A 20,663-nucleotide genomic window follows, 5' to 3' on the forward strand; every position below is an offset into this window, starting at 1 on the left:
TCACATATGTTCTTTATACACAAAATATGGGACTTCATTGCAGTCCAGCAAGTATTAGATATCAAGCTCAATGCTATTACTTCATTTCACCTCAAGTTTGATACAGAGGTGAAAATTTTGAAAATACGCCATTGAAAACTGAAGTACCACCTCAAACAGGGTGGGTGCCCCAATCAAATGACTCATGATATACGCCAATAGGTACAGTGTACACTGCATCTATACAGACAGTTTGTTTATGTGACTTCGTAAAATCACCGACATCCAACTTTTTTGAGATACAACAAAGTTTAGTTGACCATCCGCTTATGATAACTTTCAACAGACAATAAATGAGATTTCATAGATGAACATACTCAGATTTCATACGCCAGGACTCGGATTCAATTTGAGCTTGATCATTAAGGACTCGGACATGGACTCGGTTATACTCGGATACCAAGGAATCAAACTCGGATTCATATGCGGTGTGATTAACAGCGGGAGGTGTTACCAATGGTGTACCTAATAACTGATGTTCTTCTGAACGCACCATATTTGAGATATTAAATGGCATGTGCACTTTGCCTTGTGTTTCGGGTTGCATGTGTACTTCACTTTTTGTACTTTCAGGCTGCACACATACTTCACTTTTTGATTGGTGCTTATCTCTCTTCTTGTGCATCTTTTGCTTTGCGAAATTTGATGGTACACGCATCTCCGATCTGGACTTGCAACTTTTTTCGTGTGTCTTTTGATTACTTTGCTGCGTAAATTTCTTGTCACAAAAACTACATCCGTAAGGTCTTTCCCCGGTATGTTTCCTTTCATGAGCTTTTCGCGAGTTGCTTTGAGTAAATGTTGCTGAGCAATAATTGCATGCGTATGGTCGTGGGTTCGCTTCGTGGGTAATCATGTGACGTTTCAGGCTGGTTAAATAAGGAAATTGTTTCCCACATGTCTTGCACGCGTATGGTCGTGGGTTCGATTCATGGATAACCATGTGACGCCTCATTACGGCATTACTAGAATATTGTTTCCCACAAGTCTTGCATGTAACGCGGGCGACGGGTTCACCTCCATGTTTGCTAGCCTCATGTTCACGCTGTTCCTGTGTAGTGTAGAGCACTCTACTGCAGCCTTCGTATGAGCAAAAACGCTTTTTACGAGGATGATTACATTGCAGTCCTTTTAGATCTGCATCCGGAAACACATCCTTATGAGCAGTGACTTCATGGTATCGCATGTAGCGACTAGTTGTGTACTTCTTCCCGCACACCGAACATGGATACGATTCTCGCACACTGTGACGCACTCTCTTGTGTGATTTCAAACTTGCCATAATTGCGTAGCTTTTCCCACAGATCTCACAGGTATACTTCAAATTATTTGTGTGCACCTTCTTATGAATTTGGTAATAAAAATGTTGAAATGATTTCCCGCATACTTCGCAAATAACTTTACCGTAGATGTACTTTTTTGTCCTTATGCGGCGTTTTGTCCGTTTTCCTTCTACTTCTTCACTTTGTTTTTCTGGCAATTGCTCTTCACTTTCAGCACATCTTACAGCTGGTTTTATATCTACAACACTTATATACTTAGGTGGTTCTTTTTCTTTCTTTTCTTTGACTTTTTTAATACTTCGGGTTGCTCGCTTTCTTATTTTTTTCTCCGGTATTTCTTCACCTTCTTCACATTCAGTATCTGAATCGGAATCAGGTGCAAACGAATCTCCCTCTTGACTTTCTTCTTCTTGATCGCCATAGAACATTCGCTTCCGGCTTCTCATAGATTTGCGACCAGTATGTTTGACTTTTTTTCGTTTCATTTTTTTCTTTTGTGTTTTTTTCTTTTGTGTCTTTTTCTTTTGTGCTTCAGAATCCGCATCCGGTGAAAAATCATAACTCTCGGTTGTCTCACCATCAGAGTCACTTTGTTTTACCGTAATTTCTTTCTTTTGTCTCTTTTTCCTTTTCGTTTGTACTACTTCTCCTTCAGAATCAGAAGACATCGAATCTTTCTTTTGACTTTTCCCCTTCCGAATACGACCAAATTGTCGTTCCCGGTTACTTTTAGATTTCCTGGTTCGATCGACACCAACCATTTTCTGCTGATCTTTATCATTTTGCTGTCCTTTAATTTGAGTTCTTTGTTCACCATCTGTGTTTCTTTCCAACTTTCCTTTGGATTTCACGCCTTGATGTTCTTCATCTTGATTCTTCTCGCCTCCAGAATCAGAATCCGGCGAAAAATCATAACCCTCTGTCGCATCACCTTCAGAATCGGATTCAGGTGAAAAAGCATAATTCTCCTCTTCTCCTTCTTCCTCTTGACCGCCATTAACAATTTGTTCCTGGTTTCTATCATCAGATTTTGTGGTTTGTTTGACTTTACTTTGTCTTTCTTGTCTTTCTTTCTTTAGCATCTGTTTGTCTTCTTCACCTTCAGAATCAGAAGACAAAGATTCCTGTTGAATTTCCATAACTTGATCGCCATAACATATTTGCCCAATGGCTATACCACCAAAATATATCTGTCCTAATTTAATTTGATACTGACTTGTGTCTTTGAAATCATCTTTCACTTGGTTTTGCTCATCTTTATCATTTTGAAGTTGTTGTCCTTTAGTCAATTGATCGCTACCTTTCTTTCTCTCTAACTTTTCATTAGAATTGTTGCCTTGACCTTCTTCATCTCCGTTCTTCTCACCTTCAGCAACAGAATCAGAATCATTTTCCTGCTGCTTTTGTTGACCTTCATCATTTTGCTGTCCTTTACTTTCAGTCATTTGTTCATCTTCACTGTTTCTTTCCAACTTTCCTTTGAATTTCTTGTCATGCTGTTTATCACCTTCATTCAACTCACCTTCACAATCACCTTTCTGTTGGTTTTCTTGATCTTTATCATTTCGCTGTCCTTTACTTTGAGGCATTTGTTCATCATCAATGTTTCTTTCCAACTTAACAGATTTCTTGTTTTCTTGTTCAACTTGTTTCTTGTTTTCTTGAATGGTTTCATCATCATTATCACTGGTTTGATGTCTTTCAATTCCTTCATTTGTAATTTGAAAAATTACAGATTCATTTCGTTCCTCAATTTCAGACATTTTGACTTCAAAATCTGTTCACTACAAATACAATGTAGATTCACAATTTAACTTGACGTTAGATCCAAAGAGGTGTGCAAATGCACTTTCAAAATCAGGTCAGCAAAGTCACATAATCCGAAGAGCCACAAGTTCAATGCACTTGTTTATAATAAATCTGAGTATGCTAACTGTAGATGCATTCTGTACCATTCTGCAAGAACAATAAAAGAAACAAGAATTGATATACACTTTGCAGTTAAATTCCTGTTTAGGGGTGTTTTTGCTCAAATGGCAACTCTTGTTTTGGATATGTTTTGAAAATCTTTGGTGGGCAGGGATGAAAAAGATATGACAACTAGTGTACATCAAATCATGACAAAAACAATTATTCTATTAATGTGTTTTAATGAAAACTTGAATACTTCATCAGTAAGTTAGTAAAATACAAAGCCATGATTACATAAATCAAATAAGACATGTACTCAGTTACATGTAGGCAACGAAAAAAGAAAACCCTGTTTTACGGGCACGACTAACCCAGATTTTTCAAAATTTGGGGGGAAAAATTTCCTGTACAAATGAAAGCTGACCCAAATTTTGAAAATACTGTAGCATGAACAAGTTTTTTTTGCATTTCCCCAAATTGCAATATATTACAGATTTTGTTGATTTTTGGGGTCATTTGCAAAAAAAAAAAAAAAAAAAGGCCCAACCGACCAACCCTACTTGAAAAGCCTGTCCACCCAAGAGAACAAGGTATTTTTGTCACCTAATAACACAAAATATATGTACTTGTACTGAGATGTTGATGCGTCTAATGCACTCCTCCTTCGGGGCTCGTGCATTAGACGCATCAACCTCTCAGTATGTGTGCATTATTTTGAACAATTTCACTCCCAACAAGTGATACACATTTATTAACCTATAATTATCATACTCATTACTCAAACACTGAAATTGAAAGCGCATTAATCAGTATTTGCCAGCGAAGTGGTTACATCTCCCTGGTAACTGGATCACACACTTTTTGGAATTGGTAGTTACTGCATGCCATAGACTTTGTGTTGTGATCATTTCGATCATGGTGAAGAACTCAAAAGCATGATCCAGTTAACATAAAGATAATCGGATTACATGTAACACTTCGCTGGCGAATACTGTACAAAGGTAGATATCATCTTTTCAGTATCATCGGGTATGAAGTAAATTCTTGTTCTCCCAATTTCAATACTTGATGAATTCATTTATCCTGATTTTTTTCACTTATGCGGCCACAGATTGGTCTCATAATAACCAGATAAGAGATTGGGCTATACATGTGTTTGCTTCTATAAATATCCATACCACTGGACCCAGTGGTGTAGCTGGGGGGGCAGAGGCAGCAGCTGTGAAAAGTCCCCCCCCCCCCCCATGCTGGATGCTGGCCACCCTGATATTTTCATTGAAGTTCCCCCCTTAAAAGTTGCTTTGCCCTCCCCCTCCTTTGCCCCCCCCTCCTTTGCCCCCCTCCTGAGCAATTTACTACTTAAGGTAGAACACACCACATAAAAAAAATCTAAAACAAAATGATGACAATGTACTATCAGTTCATCTACTTGGCAATACAAAAAATTAGAAAAATAATTTAATGAGAAAATACACAAAATACAACAATTCTGTAGAGACTTCTAAGTCTGACTACACAATTCATAAGCCAGATTTTGCTACACAATGTGGAATTAAAAATAAATAAATTCTACAATTACATATCAAAAATAAATTCATAGAGTATACATGTATGCAGAGCACTTTTACTGACCTACATTTTGGACATTCTCAATTTGATGACCAGCCACCCAGGGGTGATGCGGGTGGGGGGGGGGTGGGGGGTACTAAATACAAATGACCATACAGGGATGTACCACAAACATGAGTTGCATTTTCAGCTTTTGGTATACAATATATCGATTGAACTTTTTCTAGGTCAATTTGGTATATGGATGAGTAATTTTTTCAAACTTTTTTTTTAAATTTGGGGATAAGTTGTAAAAACAATTTGACTATAGATGCAATGTATGTATATCGATGGGTCCAAATTTCTTGACAAATTGGTTTAGTGATGTATCCACTTTGAGATTTTCACCGGCACATCCCTACCCAAACCAAACTTCAGTACCACCCCCTCCCCACACAAACTTCACACCATCATGATTGAGATTTGGCATCTCAGATAGTATTCAGAAAGTAAATTGAAAATTGTTCTAGTGCCTGCCAGAAACATCATCTACAGATTAAATGTTTTTTGGAAACCTCAAAAGACAAGTTATTTTGCGAAGAAACAGGCTGCATTGAATATTTATGATTTTTCCACATAGAGTAATATTTTGTGTTTGTTCGGTTTATATAAGGCAGAAAAAATAAGACTCATAACGCTGTGTATTGATATAGAATGGCATGTATGCGGTTGGGCGCAATGCTTACGCTAGTTGTGCGTTGCATAATGAGTGACCTGCGCACGCTTATGTGAATTTACACGAGCGTGAGTTGGGATTTTATTGATGCACGCAGTAGAAAAAGACGGATAATTTCCACCTAATAAAAGCCGAACACACTTAAGTCTCATCCACCATGGCTAGTGTTGTATCACCCAAACATTATGTACTGTTATAACAATGATGGAGTTTATAATGTGCCCAACAATACAGGCCTAATAATGATACTATTACAAAGCACAGAACATAAAGATACATACCGTATTTCGTCAAATAGACCCCCCAGGGGCGTTACATTTTGCCCAAGGGGGGGGGGGCGTTTATTCAAGGTCAATTTTAGAACGATAATTCCTGTTAAAATCATTAGGTAAACTTAAAACTCACGCTAAACTATGAACTACATGTAGAAACACTGACTTCTGGTTCACTTCCGGGTTTCCAATCGAGATTTTCACCAAAAAGTGACGTTATTATCGACCATGTGGGCAACTTGGTAAGCTTACTACTACACAAGATAGCATGGAAATATCGGCATTTTGAAACATCTTGGTTGGTTGAAAAAAAGTTGTGGGGCGTTTATTTGAGGGGCGTCAGACTATTTGACTAAATACGGTAATACATAATAAAATTAGTTACAAGAAGCAATAAAATACATCCAGCAAGAAACGAAAATATGAAACACAAAAAAAATGTTTTGGAACATTGTGATTTGTCTTGGTCCCAGCCGGTTTGTGTTCCTCCGTCACAAAACAAATCGTCTGGCGACAATGAAATGACAATCGCTAATTGGTTAATGAGTTTCCAAATTAAAAGCTTTTCAATTGGCTATATATGTAACCATATGACTGTTGAATTAGGATGCGACTTGTGTAGAAGTGACACTAAACATCAATTAGATACCATAAACGCAAAATGTATGGTTCATTTTGTACCTACATGTAACAGCCACTGAGGCGCCAATCGTCTTTCATGTCAGCGACTAGCAATGTGTACTCACATGTATTGTGTGGATTTATATCACCGCGTGTATGTCCATCAACCACTGCATGCATGCACTGACAGCCAATTTTTACCTCAGTTTTTTACTGAGTTGATGGAAAAAGACATTATAAAGTTGTCTGTTGTCAGTTTGTTTAGTGACGAAGGACCACAAATCGGCTGGGACCAAGACTACATTGTGATATATGTATGTATGATATGTACAACATGATACGTACCATGTTTTGCTTCAATTTCTGGAGCAAATCAACTCAAAACTAGCATCAGAGTCTCTGATGGTGCCAATCTTAAACTTTAAAGGGGCACTTTGTGATCTACACTCTACAGCATGACACCCCCTTACTTCATTTTATACATATATTTCAGGCTATTGACAGCCCTCACAATAGCCCAAGCATTTTTTTCATGGATATCTATTGAACCATACCCTAACAAAAGGATGCTAGAATCACAAAATACCCCTTTAAGATACATCTACATGTAGAAAAAACCATACATGAAAAATTGGTCCACAACCTTTTATCTAAAACTAAATAATAATATGTAGTTCCATCAGTTCAACTAGTACTTGGCAATAAAAAATATTTGCATACAAAATTGTCATTTGTCCAGTTTTATTTGTCAATATATATATCAAATTGAGAAAAATTTATCACATTTTACATGTACACATATACCATATTCATTCCATTAACCGTCCAGGGCACTTAATAAAGTCATTTTGGGCGGGCGCTTATTTTTTGTATTCACATTAAATTGCATATCTATGTAAAAAATGGCCCAGAATCCCCAGATTATGGACTTCATGTTTAATACATGATGATTGATAGAGGATCGCGTGTGGAAAAGACATGTTTCATTCTTATAACAAATTATTTAATTAAAGTAACACAAAAAGGTGAACATTAGAGCAAAATGTTGACATATAATCAATAATAATAATAATAATAATAATAATGAAAACTTATAATGCGCAAGTATCCGACAGAGCCGCTCACTGCGCAACAACAGGAAAATGAACACAAAGGAACATGGTGAACAAAGCATAATACAGAAAATATACAAAATACCATAATAAGAAAAACATTCTACACTACAAGTCATCAGCAAAAGCGATATTAAAAAGATGGGTTTTTAACGAAGATTTAAAAGAGTCCAAAGTAGTACAGTTTTTAATGTGAGTTGGTAGATTGTTCCAGAGTTTAGGAGCACAAATGACAAAAGAACGGTCTCCAAAAGAATTGCTAGATCTTGGTTCCTGAAGAAGATGTAGATTGGCTGAACGAAGTCCAGTGCGACCAGGTATGTAAGTGTGCAGAAGCTCGGAGATATATGACGGTGCAAGATCATTCAGTGATTTGAAAACAAAAGTAAGAATTTTAAATTCAATGCGCTGATCAACAGGCAGCCAGTGCAAGTCAATGAGTATTGGAGTGATGTGCGACCGTTTCTTTGTGAGAGTGATGAGGCGGGCGGCAGTATCCAATCAAGAGTTGGAATGCTTAGACTTGTTCCAAGTCTTTAATTTTTGTGTCTCGGTTGTCAAAAAACATGGTAAAATGCTTGTTTTTGGCTCTTTTTTAAAGGAATTAGTAAACTAGTAAACTTTTTATTTTATCCCCAGTTAGTACTAAATGAATGATTAGGAGTGAGATATGTTTCACTTTCCAGAACTTGCTAAGATTCTGTCGAAACGCAATAAACGCTCATTTTAGATCCCTTAAGGGTGGTGCAATAATTATGTGTACCCGGGGTGAATTCTCAAAATGGTCTGCCAAAAATCGCTTGTTCTCTTTAGGCGTGCAAAAAATCTTTTGCCCCCCCCTTTCGACGTGCCAAAAATCTTTGCCCCCTTTTGACACGCCAAAAAATCGTTGCCCCCCCCCCCCCTTACACATGCAAGATTTTGGGGAACCCGAATTTAAAACCTTAAATTGTCTTATCATATAATGCGAGCTTAGAGCAGGAAATTTTGCATATTTGAACGTGTTCCTAACGCTTTTCCTCACGCCTTTTTAGGGCGTAATATAAAATGGTACCCAAAATATCTGTGCCAAAAATTGCTTGCCCCCCCTTCGACCTGCCAAAAATCGCTTGACCCCCTTTTGACCTGCCAAAAATGCTTGCCCCCCTTTTGGCCTGCCAAAAATCTTTGCCCCCCTATAATTCACCCCGGGGTACACATAATTATTGCACCACCCCTAACTTTCATGGCAATTGACAAAATGTAATTTAGACCCATGTCAAGATTACTGTAAGTGGACATTTTGCATGATAAATTTTTCTTGATTTCCCTTTGTTTTTAAATTTGTGATTCTCTGTTTCCTTACATTATACTATACTAGGCGGTTACCCGTATTTCGTGGTTCTCGGCTGTCATGGTTATTGGCATTTGCAGATCTCAAAATCAGGGTGTGTCCTTTGGCTGGGATCACTGTCCTCACAGATGAGCTCAATTGCAGCTTTTTGCAATTTGACATGACTTTCGTTCTCAAATCTGAGCTTCCTTGGCAAAAGTTACACCCACCTACCAAGTTTCATGAGCAATTTGAAATTGTTATGTTTTTTGACCTTAGACCTCTCAACTCTAGGTCTGACAAAAAGGTCGCCGTGGAAACTTGTGTTTGTTAGTCCAAGGTCCACCCACCTACCAAGTTTGAGTTCCATAGAGGCAATTTGAAATTTTTACCTTTTTTTGACCTATGACCTCTTAATTAACCCGTAGGTCTGAAGAAAAGGTCCCCGTGGAAACTTTTGTTTGTTAGTCCAAGGTCGACCCACCACATTTGAGCTCCATAGGGGCAATTTGAAATTTTTACTTTTTTGACCTATGACCTCTTCACTGTAGGTCTAAAGAAAAGGTCACTGTGGAAACTTTTGTTAGTTAGTCCAAGGTCCACCCATCCACCAAGTTTGAGCTCTATAGGCGCAATTTGAAGTTTTTACCTTTCTTGACCTATGACCTCTTAACCGTAGGTCTGACGAAAAGGTCACCATGGAAACTTTTATTTGTTAGTGCAAGGTCTACCCACCCACCAAGTTTGAGCTTCATAGGGGCAATTAGAAATTTTTACCTTTTTTGACCTATGACCTCTTAACCGTAGGTCTGACGAAAAGGTCACCATGAAAACTTTTATTTGTTTGTCCAAGGTCCACCCACCCACCAAGTTTGAGCTCTATAGGGGCAATTTGAAATTTTTACCTTTCTTGACCTTTGACCTCTTAACCAGTATGTCTGACAAAAGGTCACCGTGGAAACTTTTGTTTGAGAGTCCAAGGTCAACACATTGGCATGGCTAGATTTGCCATTTAAAGTGTTTGAAATTAGACTTCAATTGAACTTTACCCCGGCCTTGACCTTTGACCTTAAAAATATAAACTTGTTCTTCCTCATACCAAGCTGCACCCACCCACCAAGTTTGAGGAACGTGCGACCCCCAGTCTCCGAGAAAATAGGCGGACAGACACACAGACACACAGACAGATAGATAGACAGACGATGCGTATTATTATATAGACTAGGCGGTTACCCGTATTTCGCGGTTCTCGGCTGTCATGGTTATTGGCTTTTGCAGATCTCAAAATCAGGGTGTGTCCTTTGGCTGGGATCACTGTCCTCGCAGATGAGCTCAATTGCAGCTTTTTGCAATTGGACCTGACTTTCCCTCTCAAATCTGAGCCAAAGTTACACCCACCCACCAAGTGTCATGAGCAATTTGAAATTTTTATGTTTTTTGACCTATGACCTCTCAACTGTAGGTCTGACAAAAAGGTCGCCGAGGAAACTTTTGTTTGTTAGTCCAATGTCCACCCACCCACCACATTTGAGCTCCATAGGGGCAATCTGAAATTTTTACCTTTTTGACCTATGACCTCTTCACTGTACATGTAGGTCTAAAGAAAAGGTCACTGTGGAAACTTTTGTTGGTTAGTCCAAGGTCCACCCACCCACCAAGTTTGAGCTCTAAAGGGGCAATTTTGAAGTTTTCACCTTTCTTGACCTATGACCTCTTAACCGTAGGTCTGACGAAAAGGTCACCGTGGAAACTTTTGTTTGTTAGTGCAAGATCCACCCACCCACCAAGTTTGAGCTCTAAATGGGCAATTTTGAAGTTTTCACCTTTCTTGACCTATGACCTCTTAACCGTAGGTCTGACGAAAAGGTCACTGTGGGAGCTTTTATTTGTTAGTGCAAGATCCACCCACCCACCAAGTTTGAGCTTCATAGGGGCAATTTGAAATGTTTACCTTTCTTGACCTTTGATCTCTTAACCGTAGGTCTGACGAAAAGGTCACCGTGGAAACTTTTGTTTGAGAGTCCAAGGTCAACACATTGGCATGGCTAGATTTGCCATTTAAAGTGTTTGAAATTAGACTTCAATTGAACTTGTCACCGTGGAAACTTTTGTTTGAGAGTCCAAGGTCAACACATTGGCATGGCTAGATTTGCCATTTAAAGTGTTTGAAATTAGACTTCAATTGAACTTGACCCCGGCCTTGACCTTTGACCTTAAAAAATATAAACTGGTTCTTCCTCATACCAAGCTGCACCCACCCACCAAGTTTGAGGAACGCTACACCCCCAGTCTCCGAGAAAAGAGGCGGACAGACAGACACACAAACACACAAACACACAAACAGACAGATTCTGGTGAATTATAGTAGGACTAGGCGGTTACCCGTATTTGGCGGTTCTCGGCTGTCGCGATTACCTGGCTGATGATGACTGTACTCACCAAGTTTTATGCCCATAGGACAGTTTTTACTAATTTGACCTCAGATGACCCCTTGTGACCTCAAAATTTGGCTCTAAATGTTGACTGTACCCACCACGTTTCATGCCCATATGACAGTTTTTAGTAATTTGACCTTGGATGACCCCAAAATGACCTTCCAAAAATTTGACTATAAAAGTTGACTGTACCCTCTAAGTTTCATGCCCATACGATAGTTTTTACTAATTTGACCTCAGATGACCCCTGGATGACCTCGGGTGATCTTGGCCCACTAACTGAAACAAACTTGTTCTGTCTGAGGTCCAGATGCACCCATCCACCAAGTTTGAGGAACGGGTGACTCCACGCCTCCGGAAAATAGGCGGAAAACAGTTTTTACTGATTTGACCTCAGATGACCCCTGGGTGACCTTGACCCACTAATCAATACAAACTTGTTCTGTCCTGGTCAAGATGCACCTACCCACCAAGTTTCATGCCCATATGACAGTTTTTACTAATTTGCCCCCTACATGACCTCTGGTGACCTTGACCCACTAACCAATACAAACTTGTTCTGTCCCGGGTCAAGACGCACCCACCCGTCAAGTTTGAGGAACGTGCGAACCCCAGTCTCAGAGAAAAACAGTTTTTACTAATTTGACCCCTGGATGACCTTGGGTGACCTTGACCCACTAACCAATATAAACTCGTTCTTCCTCATACCAAGCTGCACCCACCCACCAAGTTTGAGGAACGCGACCCCGGTCTCCGAGAAAAGAGGCGGACAGACAAACAGACAGACAGACACACAGACAGATTCTGGTGAATTATAGTAGGATAGGCGGTTACCCGTATTTGGCGGAGGCGGAAAACAGTTTTTACTGATTTGACCTCAGATGACCCCTGGGTGACCTTGACCCACTAATCAATACAAACTTGTTCTGTCCTGGTCAAGATGCACCTACCCACCAAGTTTCATGCCCATATGACAGTTTTTACTAATTTGACCCCTACATGACCTCTGGTGACCTTGACCCACTAACCAATACAAACTTGTTCTGTCCCGGGTCAAGACGCACCCACCCGTCAAGTTTGAGGAACGTGCGACTCCCAGTCTCAGAGAAAAACAGTTTTTACTAATTTGACCCCTGGATGACCTTGGGTGACCTTGACCCACTAACCAATATAAACTCGTTCTTCCTCATACCAAGCTGCACCCACCCACCAAGTTTGAGGAACGCACACCCCGGTCTCCGAGAAAAGAGGCGGACAGACAAACAGACAGACAGACACACAGACAGATTCTGGTGAATTATAGTAGGATACACAAAAAGAATTTGCATGTTGTTATTTTCGCCATAGCAGCTTGGAATGTGAAAAAATGCAAAAATAAATGTAGCGCAAAAATTACAACTTTTACAGAACATTGAAGACTGCAAATTAGTAAAATAGTGAACTTTATCTTTTTTTTCCAGTTGGTACTAAATGAATGATAAGGAGTGAGCTGTGTTTCATTTGGCAGAACTTGCTAATTCTTTTTACCCCCCCCAAAAAAAAAAATAGTGCTTTATTTTTCTGGAATAGGATGTAATCCTATTTTTGTCCACACCTATTTGGCTGGTCTGTTTAACTTTCATGGCAATTGACAAAATGTAATTAGACCATGTCAAGATTACTGTAAGTGGACATTTTTGCATGATTAATTTTTCTTGATTTGCCCATTTTAATTAAACACTTTCCCTTTGTTTTTAAATTTGTGATTCTGTTTCCTTACATTATACTCTACACAAAAAGAATTTGCATGTTGCTATTTTCGCCACAGCAGCTTGGAATGTGAAAAAATGCAAAAATAAATGTAGCGCAAAAATTACAACTTTTACAGAACATTGAAGACTGGTACTGTACTGACTTGAGTATAGTCCCACACATTTTTTGGGTCAACATTTTTCAAAATTGGGTGGTTTGGAGTGTCGCTGGACCTAAAGCTATGTAGGATCATGCATGGTTAACCAAAGAAAAGTTTTGTGTGTTTTTAATAAGAAAAGTTGTAATTTGTGTTCATGTCATTAATGAATTCAAAATTGCATTGAATTTTTATTTTTTCAAGTCAACCATGAATCACAGCCATGAATGATCCTAGTTCTAGGTCCAGGGACACTTCAACCCCCCCCATGTAAAAAAAAAATCTGGAATTTTGTGGTGGGACTATACCCGCATCAGTACGGTATTACTCAAAAATTAATATAGCCCTTCACATTGAAAAAAAAAAATATATATACAATATAAATACAATCATATGATTAAAGTGGCTTAGGCAACAAATAAAGCCCCTGTTTTATGGGTACAACCAACCCAGACTTTGCATTTTGGAAGAATTTTTTTAAATTTTGCTGAAGTCATGTAAAATCAACCGTTTTGTGGCCAAAATAGATTGATATTGGCTGAAAGTTTTTGAAATTTTCTTCAAATTTATATGTTTGCAAGGTTTTTTTGCCTGATTTTTCAAGCTTTTGGTGATATTTAAGGTTCATAATAGCTTCTAGAAAATTTATTAAAATGTATATATTTTGGGCAAACATTTTTGCAAAATATTTTGTGAACTCAATAACATTATATTAAAAAGTTTAGAATCTAGTTTCTAAAACGTTTTCTACCTTTTACATTACAAGCCGACAATAACATGTTTTCTGTGAAACGTTTTGTGTTTGCTGGGCAGTTTGATGATATGAGGGCGCTGATCTCGAACTGCCGCATAAACTTTTTGCTCCATTATTTTCGATAATTTCGACGGATTTAATCGTTTTTATCAAGAATATTTCGCTGTTGATGCTTCGTAAGTACATCTGGTATACCAAAGTGAACTCAATCGCTAAAATTTTTAAACTGTTCCGTGTTATTTTGACATTTTTCATTCTTCAACTTGTACGCTCATCGATGTTATTATATGCTATTGATATACATTGCGTTTTACTATACTAGCTAGTATACCAAAGTGAACTCAATCGCTAAAATTTTTAAACTGTTCCGTGTTATTTTGACATTTTTCATTGTTCGGGCTAGTACGTTCATCGACGTTATTATATGCTATTGATATACATTGCGTTTTACTATACTAGCTTCGCTACATGTTTACTGTTGACTGTTGTATAGTACTTAATTGTCTTCATTTTATTCATCATGAGACCGTTCTTGCTCTTTCCACCCAATCGATCGTCTGAGCGAAAAAGTGTGATAAACTATAACTATTCTCGTATTGATCAAGAAATCAGAGGTTGCAGAGCTGGCAAACACAAAAAGCGGTCAATAAAAACTTGCATAAAGAACAGAATCCCAAAATGCACCGCTTCATCATCAGTAAATAAGAACAATCTTATTAGCATTCCGCTTAATAGAGATAGTGCCCATAATGCTCCAAATATTTGTTTTGCGGTATGGAATGCTCGCTCCATGAAAGCAAAAAAGAAATCTAGTGCTATTTGTGATTTTATTATCCATCATCATGTCGATGTGTTAGCCATTACAGAAACTTGGCTTACCGGGACTGTTCGAGATAATCGTGCAATCGCTGATATCCAGAATACTCTTCCGCATTTTGTCATCCATCACAAGCATCGCCTCAATTCAAGAGGTGGCGGGGTTGCTGTGATCGTCATAAGGGTATTAATGTTGACTTCAACACCACCGGTGATTTTAGTACATTTGAGTACTTGGACTTGAACGTAACTTCTCAGTCATCTTCGCTCCGTTTAATCGTCCTGTACAGACCACCACCAAATCGCATAAACAAGTTCACTTTCTCCGCTTTTCAAGATGAATTTTCTTCTCTGCTAGAAACCTGTACTGCATCCTCGCCAAGGATCCTGCTGGCTGGAGATTTCAATATTCACGTGGACACTCCTGATGATCGAGAATCGTCTGTTGTTCTAAACATTTTGGAGTCCTACCATTTACTTCAGTACGTCACTGGTCCAACCTATTCTAAGGGAAATCACACCTTGGATCTTCTAATATCTTACAAGGATGATGACCTTGTCACTTCGACATCAATTCATGATGATCTTCCTTCATTTCACTCTGCGGTCAAATGTCTGATTAACATCTCTCGTCCGCCGCCGACAAGGAAGATGATACGTGGCCGCAAATTGCGCAACGTTGATATTGTGTCATTCCACAAAGATATCATGGAATCTTCCTTACTCTGTGATCCTGCTAGTGATCTGGATTCTTTGACTGAGCAATACACTGATGTTCTGAGTGAAATCATCGACGTCCATGCCCCTGTTGTGGAGCCGAAACGTTATTCTTCGCCCTCACGCCCCTGGTATGATGATGCGCTACGGGCAGCCAAACAGGAGAAGCGCCGTCATGAGAGAAAATACAAACGCACTGGGCTGTCTGTTCACCAAGATCTCTACAAGGAACAATGCGCCAACTATAGAAACATGCTCAATGAATCTAAGTCATCTTTTCACCGGAAGGAGATAGAACGTGCGGATCATAAAGATCTTTTTCGTGTAGTGGACAAGCTCTCGAAGCCTAAATCTGACACCATCTTTCCATCCCATACGAACAAAGGTGATCTTGCCAAGCGGTTTATGGACTTCTTTCACCAAAAGATCAATGCACTTCGAGAACGCCTTTGATTCGTCAGCCGTATCGATGCTTCTTGATGACCTCTCTGCTCCCTGTACCAGCACTTTCTCAAATTTTGATCATGTATCTGAGGAAGACTTGCAGAAGCTCATTCGTTCATCGTCCATAACATCTTGTCAGCTGGACCCTTTACCCACGTGCACCTTTAAGGAGTGCATTGAGCCAATCTTACCTGTGCTTACCAGCATTGTGAACAAGTCCCTATCATCTGGAAAGTTCCCGGCGTCTCTCAAGCATGCCCACGTGATACCTCTTCTCAAGAAAGTGAATCTGGATGTCGAGAATCTAGCTAACTTCCGTCCAATTTCGAATTTAGCGTACCGAGGCTCTTCGTAATAATGCGCTATATTAAGTGTCTGTTTATTATTATTATTATTAAACGTTTATACAAAATTTCATGCATGCATTATATATCTAGACAATTTTAAGTTTGGAAATTGGGATCCTAAAAATTTGGCATGTGCAAAGGGGGGGGGCAAATCTTTTTTTTGGCAGGCTGAAAGCTGGGGGGGGGGAGAAGCAATTTTGGCAAGCCATTTGGAAATTTTACCCCCTGGGTGCATAGCCCCTAAAAGCACTAACATCACCACCAAAGTCACTGAGAAACTAAATTAAGTGTACTTGCACTCCCCTTGATATTGATAACGTTCAAAAGATGATAAATGAGATTTCATAGATGAACATACTCAGATTTCATACGCCAGGACTCGGATTCCATTCGGGCTTGATCATTAAGGACTCGAACATGAACTCGATTATACTCGGATACCATGGACTCAAACTCAGATTCATATGTGGTGTGCGTAACAGCGGGAGGTGTCACCAATGGTATATCTAATAACTGATGTTCTTCTGAACGCACCATATTTGAGATATTAAATGGCATGTGTACTTGTGTTTGGGGTTGCATGTGCACTTCACTTTTTGTTCCGGGCTGCACACATACTTCATTTTTTGTTTGAAGCTTATCTCTCTTCTTGTGCATCTTTTGCTTTGCCAAATTCAATGGTACACCCATCTCTGATCTTGACTTACAACGTTTTTCATGCGTCTTTTGATTACTTTGCTGAGTAAATTTCTTGTCGCAAAAATTACATCCATAAGGTCTTTCTCCAGTATGTTTCCTTTCATGAGCTTGCCGCGAGCTGCTTTGAGTAAATGTGGCCGAGCAATACTTGCACGCAAATGGTCGCGGGTTCGGTCTGTGGGTGATCATGTGACGTGTCATGTTGTTTCTACTAGAAAATTGTTTCCCACAAGTCTTGCATGTTAAGCTGGCGACGGATTCACCCCTATGTTGGCCAGCCTCGTGTGCCTCCTGTTCACCTTTAGAGTAGAAGACGTTATTGCAGCCTTCGTATGTGCAATAACGCTTTTTATGATTATTATGACGTTTCACATCACATTGCACTCCTTTTAGATCTGCATTCGGAAACACATCCTTATGAGCAGTTATTTCATGGTATCGCATGTAGCGACTAGTTGCGTACTGCTTCCCGCACACCGAACATGGATATGACTCTCGCACACTGTGACGCACTCTCTTGTGTGATTTCAAACTTGCCATAACTCTGTAGCTTTTCCCACAAACTTCACAGGTATACTTCAAGTCACCTGTGTGCACCTTCTTATGAATTTTGTAATAAAAATGTTCAAATGCTTTCCCGCATATTTCGCAAATAATTTTACCGTAGAGATACCTTTTTGTCCTTATGCGGCGTTTTTTCTGTTTTCCGTTGACTCCTTCACTTTGTTTTTCTGGCAATTGCTCTTCACTTTCAGCACATCTTACAGCTGGTTTTATGTCTATAACACTTACATACTTAGGCGGCTCTTTTTCTTTCTTTCCTTTGACTTTTTTAACACTTCGGTTTGCTCGCTTTTTAATTTTTTTCTCTTGTATTTCTTGACCTTCTTCACATTCAGTATCTGAATCGGAATCAGGTGCAAATGAATCTCCCTCTTGACTTTCTTCTTCTTGATTGTCATAAAATATTCGTTTCCGGCTTCTCTTAGATTTGCGACCAGTTTGTTTTCCTTTCATTTCTTTCTTTTGTGTCTTTTTCTTTTGTGCTTCAGAATCCGAATCCGGTGAAAAATCATAACTCTCGGTTGTCTCACCATCAGAGTCACTTTGTTTTACTGTAATTTCTTTCTTTCGTCTCTTTTTCCTTTTCGTTTGTACTACTTCTCCTTCAGAATCAGAAGACAACAAATCTTTGTCTTGACTTTTATCCTTCCGAACACGATCAAATTGTTGTTCCCGTTTACTTTTAGTTTTCCTGGTTCGATTGACATCATCATTTTTCTGTTGATCTTCATCATTTTGCTGTCCTTTAATTTGAGTCATTTGTTCACCATCTTTGTTTCTTTCTAACTTTCCTTTGGATTTCATGCCTTGACGTTCTTCAACTTGTTTCTTCTCGCCTCCAGAATCAGAATCAGACGAAAAATCATAACCCTCTGTCGCATCACCTTCAGAATCAGATTCAGGTGAAAAAGCATAATTCTCCTCTACGCCGTCTTCCTCTTGACTGCCATTAACAATTTGTTCCTGGTTTCTGTCATCAGATTTTCGGGTTTGTTTGACTTTACTTTGTCTTTCTTGACTTTGTTTGTCTTCTTCACTTTCAGAATCAGAAGACGAAGAGTCTTCCTCTTCAATTTTCTTATCTTGATCGCCATAATATATTTGCCCAATGGCTTGACCATCAAAATATATCTGTCCCATTTTAATTTGATATAGACTTGTGTCTTTGAAATCATCTTTCAGCTGGGTTTGCTCATCTTCATCATTTTGCTGTCCTTTACTTTCAGTCATTTGTTCATCTTCACTGTTTCTTTCCAACTTTCCTTTGAATTTCTTGTCATGCTGTTTATCACCTTCATTCAACTCACCTTCACAATCACCTTTCTGTTGGTTTTCTTGATCTTTATCATTTCGCTGTCCTTTACTTTGAGGCATTTGTTCATCAATGTTTCTTTCCAACTTTACAGATATCTTGTTTTCTTGTTCTCCAACTTGTTTCTTCTTGTTTTCTGGAATTGTTTGATCACTATCACTGTTTTGATGTCTTTCAATTTCTTCGTTTGTAATTTGAAAAATTACAGGTTCATTTTGGTCCTCAATTTCAGACATTTTGATTTAAAAATCCATTCACTGCAATGTAGATTCACAACTTGTTAGATCCAAAGAGGTGTGCAAATGCACTTCCACAAAGACCATACAAAACCATGTCGGCAAACACAAGAGCCACAAGTTCAATGCACTTGTTTATAAGTCTGAGTATGCTAGCGTGTACTCCATACATTGGCTACATTTTGAGTTGTACATGTACCGACCTGTAAGAACAATAAAAGAAAACAAGAATTGATACATACAAATGTAAATATTTTGAAGTTAGCAATGATCCTGATCAGTGTTTACTCAGAAATCATATGTCATGATTTTGGTCTGGAGAAAACTAGATTTGCCACACAAGAATTTGCAATAAGTAAATTTGAGGAATTTTTAAGTCGAAATTGCGTTGGAGGAAATGATTTATTTCACTCTGTGTCAGGTGGCCCTCTGCAGCGCTGCTGTGGTTTTCACAAGAGTACGCCATCTCACTCGATGCACCTTGCATTCCTTGGAAACCAGCTTCACGTCATTAGTCCAAGATGTTGGTGGACGTCCCTTCCTCGTCGGCCTTACATAGCTAATTGCAAAATTTGTTTCCTGACAAGTCAATATGGCCAATGTACTTGCTTTCTCTCCACTATGCCATTTCTGATGGTTATGGACATTGTACATGTACATATGTTTTCTAGGATCCAGGAATTTGTTCTCCTGTCTTTCCATGTCACTTGCTGAAGTCTCCTGTAACACTCACATCTCAAAAGAATCAACTCTTTTCCTGTCATTCTTGGTCATAGCCCAAGACTTGCATCCTTAAGTAGCAATGGAAAACACAGTTGCACGAAGTAGGCGTACCTTGAGGTCAATGGATAGGCCTTGGCTTTTCCATATGCTTGACATGCCTTGCACAGTTGTCCTTGAAATAGCCAGTCTTCTCTTAAATTCAGTTGGGCTGTCACCGATGTTGTAAAATAATTGAAGATTGAACCCAGGTATTCACATTGCTTCACCTCCTCAATCTGATTTCCGTCTATTACAAACTCATCACTTTTCGCTATGTCCAACCATTATATTTTTGTCTTTTATGTGTTCAGGAGAAGGCTTTTTTGCTTCACATGATGCCTCTTTAATGCCCTTTAATAGATCAACCAGCTCTACTCTGCTGCTACAAATAAGAGTGGTACACCAGTATACATCCGGTTAGTAATCCTTGTACCGCCAAACTTCACTCCTCCTTCAAAAACCCTCCAAAGCTGTTCTCATATTGTCTTCAGAGTAGATGTTTTATATTTAATTGGTGATAGTACACATCCCTGCAGTAAGCCTCTTCCCATCTTGAACCAATCTGTGTCCCCACTACTTGTTCTGACTGCAGATTCTTGGTCTTCATTTAAAAGTGGCAGATCAGGTATCCAAGATGACTTGGGAAACCCATCTTCTTTTAACCATCTAGTTTCATACATCTGAGGTTGGATAACACAGTCAAAAGCTTTACAGTACATGTTATCTATGAAGCACATGTAAATTATTGGAAGTCTATGCTCTCTGCATTTCTCAATCACATTCCTGATGTTGACAATTTGGTCCCTAGTCCCTCTTCCTTCACGAAATCCTGCCTGCTCATCAGTTATTTCTTGC

General features: G+C 39.0%; 3 protein-coding genes across 4 annotated transcripts in view; all 3 read right to left on the bottom strand.

The window, feature by feature from the left end:
• On the bottom strand, positions 1-18,894 carry LOC140160943 (uncharacterized). The gene is made up of 2 exons (XM_072184329.1): positions 18,806-18,894; positions 1-3,278 (listed from the first exon to the last, which is right to left on the bottom strand). The coding sequence occupies exon 2, from the start codon at positions 3,083-3,085 to the stop codon at positions 341-343; it is 2,745 nt and encodes a 914-aa protein (XP_072040430.1). The 5' UTR covers positions 3,086-3,278; positions 18,806-18,894; the 3' UTR covers positions 1-340.
• The window catches only part of LOC140161028 (uncharacterized), a 125,355-nt gene that overhangs the window by 28,872 nt on the left and 75,820 nt on the right, over positions 1-20,663 (bottom strand). The window contains exon 1 of one of the 2 annotated variants that reach the window (XM_072184444.1): positions 2,845-2,954. The exons of the other annotated variant lie outside the window; for it this stretch is intronic. The gene's annotated coding sequence lies outside the window, so the exon portion shown is untranslated. Of the gene's footprint in view, positions 1-2,844; positions 2,955-20,663 lie in introns of those variants that run through there. 2 annotated transcript variants of the gene reach the window in all.
• Positions 16,437-20,663, bottom strand: part of LOC140161227 (uncharacterized) — a 12,118-nt gene continuing 7,891 nt past the window's right edge. Inside the window, exon 2 of the mRNA XM_072184709.1 lies at positions 16,437-19,249. Within this exon, the coding sequence (XP_072040810.1) occupies positions 16,578-19,046 (2,469 nt within the window). The 5' untranslated portion in view covers positions 19,047-19,249 and the 3' untranslated portion in view covers positions 16,437-16,577. The remainder of the gene's footprint in view (positions 19,250-20,663) is intronic.

This window comes from Amphiura filiformis, chromosome 1 (assembly GCF_039555335.1).
Source record: "Amphiura filiformis chromosome 1, Afil_fr2py, whole genome shotgun sequence".
NCBI lineage: Eukaryota > Metazoa > Echinodermata > Ophiuroidea > Amphilepidida > Amphiuridae > Amphiura > Amphiura filiformis.